The sequence below is a fragment of the Aplysia californica genome, unplaced genomic scaffold (genome assembly GCF_000002075.1).
Source record: "Aplysia californica isolate F4 #8 unplaced genomic scaffold, AplCal3.0 scaffold00177, whole genome shotgun sequence".
In the NCBI taxonomy this organism is placed as follows: domain Eukaryota; kingdom Metazoa; phylum Mollusca; class Gastropoda; order Aplysiida; family Aplysiidae; genus Aplysia; species Aplysia californica.
Window position 1 is genome coordinate 1,084,018 of NW_004797447.1, and position 3,935 is coordinate 1,087,952.

Below are 3,935 nucleotides of genomic sequence, written 5' to 3' on the forward strand. Positions count from 1 at the left end.
CCCCCCCACAAAAAACAAAAAACAAACAGCAACAACAACCCTTTGACAAAGATTGAAACCACATAATAGGAGCAATCTGAGAGATCCAGTTGCAGAGATGCCCGTCCACATAATCATGGTCGTACAGTTGCAGAGAATTTACAGCACAAACCGAGTTGACTACTAGCTCGGATCTTACAGGTTTGGAGAAAACCCCTAACAGAAGTGAACTGCGTCAAAAAATAAAAATGGTGAAAAGGTATAGATAGCTTTAATACCCCCTATCAACTCAAGGACACAACGTCGGACCGAGCTGACGCTCGAGCCCCGAACCCGCAATCTCACGATTACGGGTCTGGTACCCTAACCACTGACTAGGCCACAGACACGTGTAGGCGTCCATGGGTCGTACAACAATAATAAATCAATGATCGCATTGAATCTGGACACTTAAGAACAGTTTGAAGGCAGAAACGAGGTGCAGATTAAAAAACCAGTAGGGTTAACAAAACGGTACCTGAAACATACAAACACGGACACACACAAACTGATTCGGGGAGTTATTTCTGACACTTATTTTGGCCGTTTTTAGTTACTAAGACCATGATGTCAGACACCAATAAATGTTCTATCTGTAATATCAAAATTGTGAGATTTTTCTGAGTCATTATCAAGACATTCAAAGAATTGCATTCGAAAAAGCTTGAGATGTTGTGAAACTCAAAATTGTTAACGCCAAAACTAGATATTGAGCAGATACAACTTGGTAAGCCTATGGTAGCGAACTGTCCACGCTACAACAAGTAACCAAGAACATTTCATTTTGTGAGGCATCGTGGTGAAATTTAGGCGCCCCTCAAAATAACGAAACCGGAGAAACATGCACTTTCCTGTAAGTTTGGCGATTTTGATGGATTTTTGTTTTCCTCAACCCCTTTTATGTGTATAATATATAAACACATTTTTGCGCGCTCATATGACCTTAGCAGTTGCGAGGGGCGTAAAACCTTATACTATACATACAAACACATTTATATGTGAATTTTACTGAAAAACGTTGGTAAAAGGCACAAAAAGTGTACATTTGCTGTTCCCAAAGACTCGCAAGCTTAAAAGTCACAGTTTGGCAGCTATTTTCTCGCTAATGTTACATTTGAAACCAGGCTATCCCCCACCTCTTTTATCAGTATGTATCTCGAGTTTTATTCAACATAGATAATATTTTCATCAAAACCAAGACAAATGAACACGCTTTAAGGAGAAACCAAACACTCCAGATGCTCAAAAATTGACGAGCGCCTTATTCCACTTCGTCGTGACAAATCCCCCCCCCCCCGCCCCCAGAGTCACCCCAGCACACCACCATGACAGACTCGGACATCATCCAGCAGCTGTCGGCCGGCGAGGCGGACAAGGCTCTGGAACTCATCCAGTTAGCTGACCAGGAGGAGCTGGGGAAGCTCACGGATGACCTAGGCCGGACAGTGGCACATCACGTGGTGCAGCATCTGATGGCCGGCTCACCGGACGCCGTGCCGACGCTGCTGAAAGCTCTCGTGGACAAGGGGTTCAACATTGCCCAACTCGACCAGGTGAGCGGGGAAGGAGCGTGAGGGGGGAGTGAGAGGGGGGGAGTGAGGGGAGAGAGGAGAGAAAGAAAGAGACAGAGAAGAGAAAGAGAGAGAGAGAGAGAGAGAGAGAGAGAGAGAGAAAGAAAGAGACAGAGAAGAGAGAGAGAGAGAAAGAGAGAGAGAGAGAGAGAGAGAGAGAAAGAGAGAGAGAGAGAGAGAGAGAGAGAGAGAGAGAGAGAGAGAGAGAGAGAAAGTGAATTAATTTGTCTCCCACCCCCTAAGCCTCGCATTATTCTCTATCAATACAAACAGATATTTTAAAAAACCCAACAGATTATTGTAATTAGATGGTAAAAATAGACCAGAATCCAAACACAACACTGACCGACCACACCATCCCCGCCATCTTTCTTTCCCCTTTATTGTTTTTCTTTCTTTCTCTCCAAAGGAGGGCAAAAGTGCAGCTGATGCCCTGGGTGAGAAGGCGAGAGAGGAGGGTATTCTGCTACCTCTCCTGAAGGCGGGAGAGGGGAGCGCCCTGGAAAAGCTTGTCCTGTCCGGGTGGCGGGTAAACCTGTCACTGTCGTCTGAGCTGATGGAATCTCTCCCAGAGGAGGCGAGGGACAAGGTGAAACAACTGGAGGAGCTCCAGGTAAGGAGTTTAAAGGAGGGGAGTCAGTTAATGCCCAGTGAAGGAGGTGGTGGTGGTGGGGGTTAGGAGTGAGTGGGTGGGGGTAGGATTGGGTGGGTGGCAGTGTGAGGGGTGGGTGGGGGTGATCAGAGCGAGAGGGTGAGGTGATCAGTGACTGGGGGTGAGGAATGGGTGGGGGTGAGGAGAGGGTGGGTGGCGGTGATCAGTGGGTGCGGGAGAGGAGTGGATGTGTGACGGAGTGAGTGAGGGGAGGGTGAAGGTGGGAGGTGTAGGAAGGGGCTTGATGGACTCGCTCTCGTGGGAGGCAACGGATACAGGAAAACAACCGGCACAACCCAAGATACGGAGAAATCGTTCATATATGGAGACAGAGACAGGGAGGGAGAGAAGGAATGAAAGAGAGAGGGAGTCAATGGGTTGGTGAGTGTGTCAGTAAGTGAGACAGGGTGGCGATAAGAGGGAAAGAGTTTAAAGAGAACATGTGAACATGTGAGAGGGTGAGAGGGAGGATGAGAGAGAGAGACAGACAGAGAGAGAGAGACAGACAGAGAGAGAGAGAGACAGAGAGAGAGAGAGACAGAGAGAGAGAGAGAGAGAGAGAGAGACAGAGAGGGGGGAGAGGGACGAGTGAGTGAGTGAGTGAGTGTATCGTGAGTATATTATAAGGAATGGACGGGAGAGTCAGTTTGTGAGGGGTGGGATGAAGAGAGAGAGAAGTAGACGTGGAAGGAGGATGCTTTTATTGAAATCACTCAGCTGAACGCCTCATCGTTGAAAGGACTCATTCATGTCTAACATTATTCATATTTTCGACAGATTTGTATCTGGCGTTTAATTTGTCTGGGCGATGGTATATTTGTGATTAATTAAAAGCGCTATAATATAATATCTATATTGCAGTCTCAAATTTGAAATGCACGTTGCCGAATATTCTTCATTACTTAAAAAGGTTCATAGTTAAATAAATACATACCACACTCAGGAACGAAAACAAATTTTTAAAAGTTGCCACTGTCATGAGCAGACACAGATCAGTGGCGTGCACAGTGCTGTGAGAGAAGGGCGGCTGGAGGATGTGAAGGAGCTTACGGCAAAGCTAACGTCCCTCGCCGAGGCTCTGGACCCCGGTCACCTGCCGCTGCTGCATGAGGCGGTCATCTTTGGTCAACCGGAGATCACAGCGCACATCCTAGAGACATTCCCCCTGACTATCAACGCCAAGGACCACGTACGTATGGCCTGTGTCTATCCGTTACTCAAAACTTCCGTTCGTTCGTTTATTTCTATTTGTTTACCACTGAGAAACGAGAAGAATGTCAACACAAAGATGGTTATTCAGTGAAGGGTTGGGGGAGAAAGATAGACAAAAAGGCAGAACAGAGCGAGCGAAAGAAAAGAAAGGAGTCTGTTTGTTTGTTCGTTTGTTTGAGTAAAGAGATGCACGTCGACACAATAATGCTCATTTAGTGCTGGGGAAAAAGTAAGACGGAGAGACAGAAATACCAGAGGGGTAATAAAGAAGCAGGACATACCAGTGGCGGCCTCCAACCATCCGCAAGGAGATTGTATTTTGTAGGAGTGTTCGGCTCTATTTATAATGACACAATAACGGATGGAAGATGAGTGAACGGCTTTTTAAAAAAACACACGCACACACACACACACACACACACACTCTCTCTCTCTCACACACACACACAATCTCTCTCTCTCTCTCTCTCTCTCTCTCTCTC

The 3,935-nt window shown here is 46.6% G+C and overlaps 2 protein-coding genes across 3 annotated transcripts in view; one reads left to right on the forward strand and one right to left on the reverse strand.

The window, feature by feature from the left end:
* LOC101860569 (coiled-coil domain-containing protein 34) overlaps positions 1-3,935 on the reverse strand; it is a 31,936-nt gene that overhangs the window by 9,181 nt on the left and 18,820 nt on the right. The window lies entirely within an intron of this gene.
* The window catches only part of LOC101860096, a gene marked incomplete in the record, with an annotated part of 14,688 nt that overhangs the window by 2,251 nt on the left and 8,502 nt on the right, over positions 1-3,935 (forward strand). Inside the window, 3 exon segments of the mRNA XM_013082497.2 lie at positions 1,324-1,571; positions 1,999-2,202; positions 3,227-3,430. Of these exon segments, the coding sequence (XP_012937951.1) occupies positions 1,344-1,571; positions 1,999-2,202; positions 3,227-3,430 (636 nt within the window).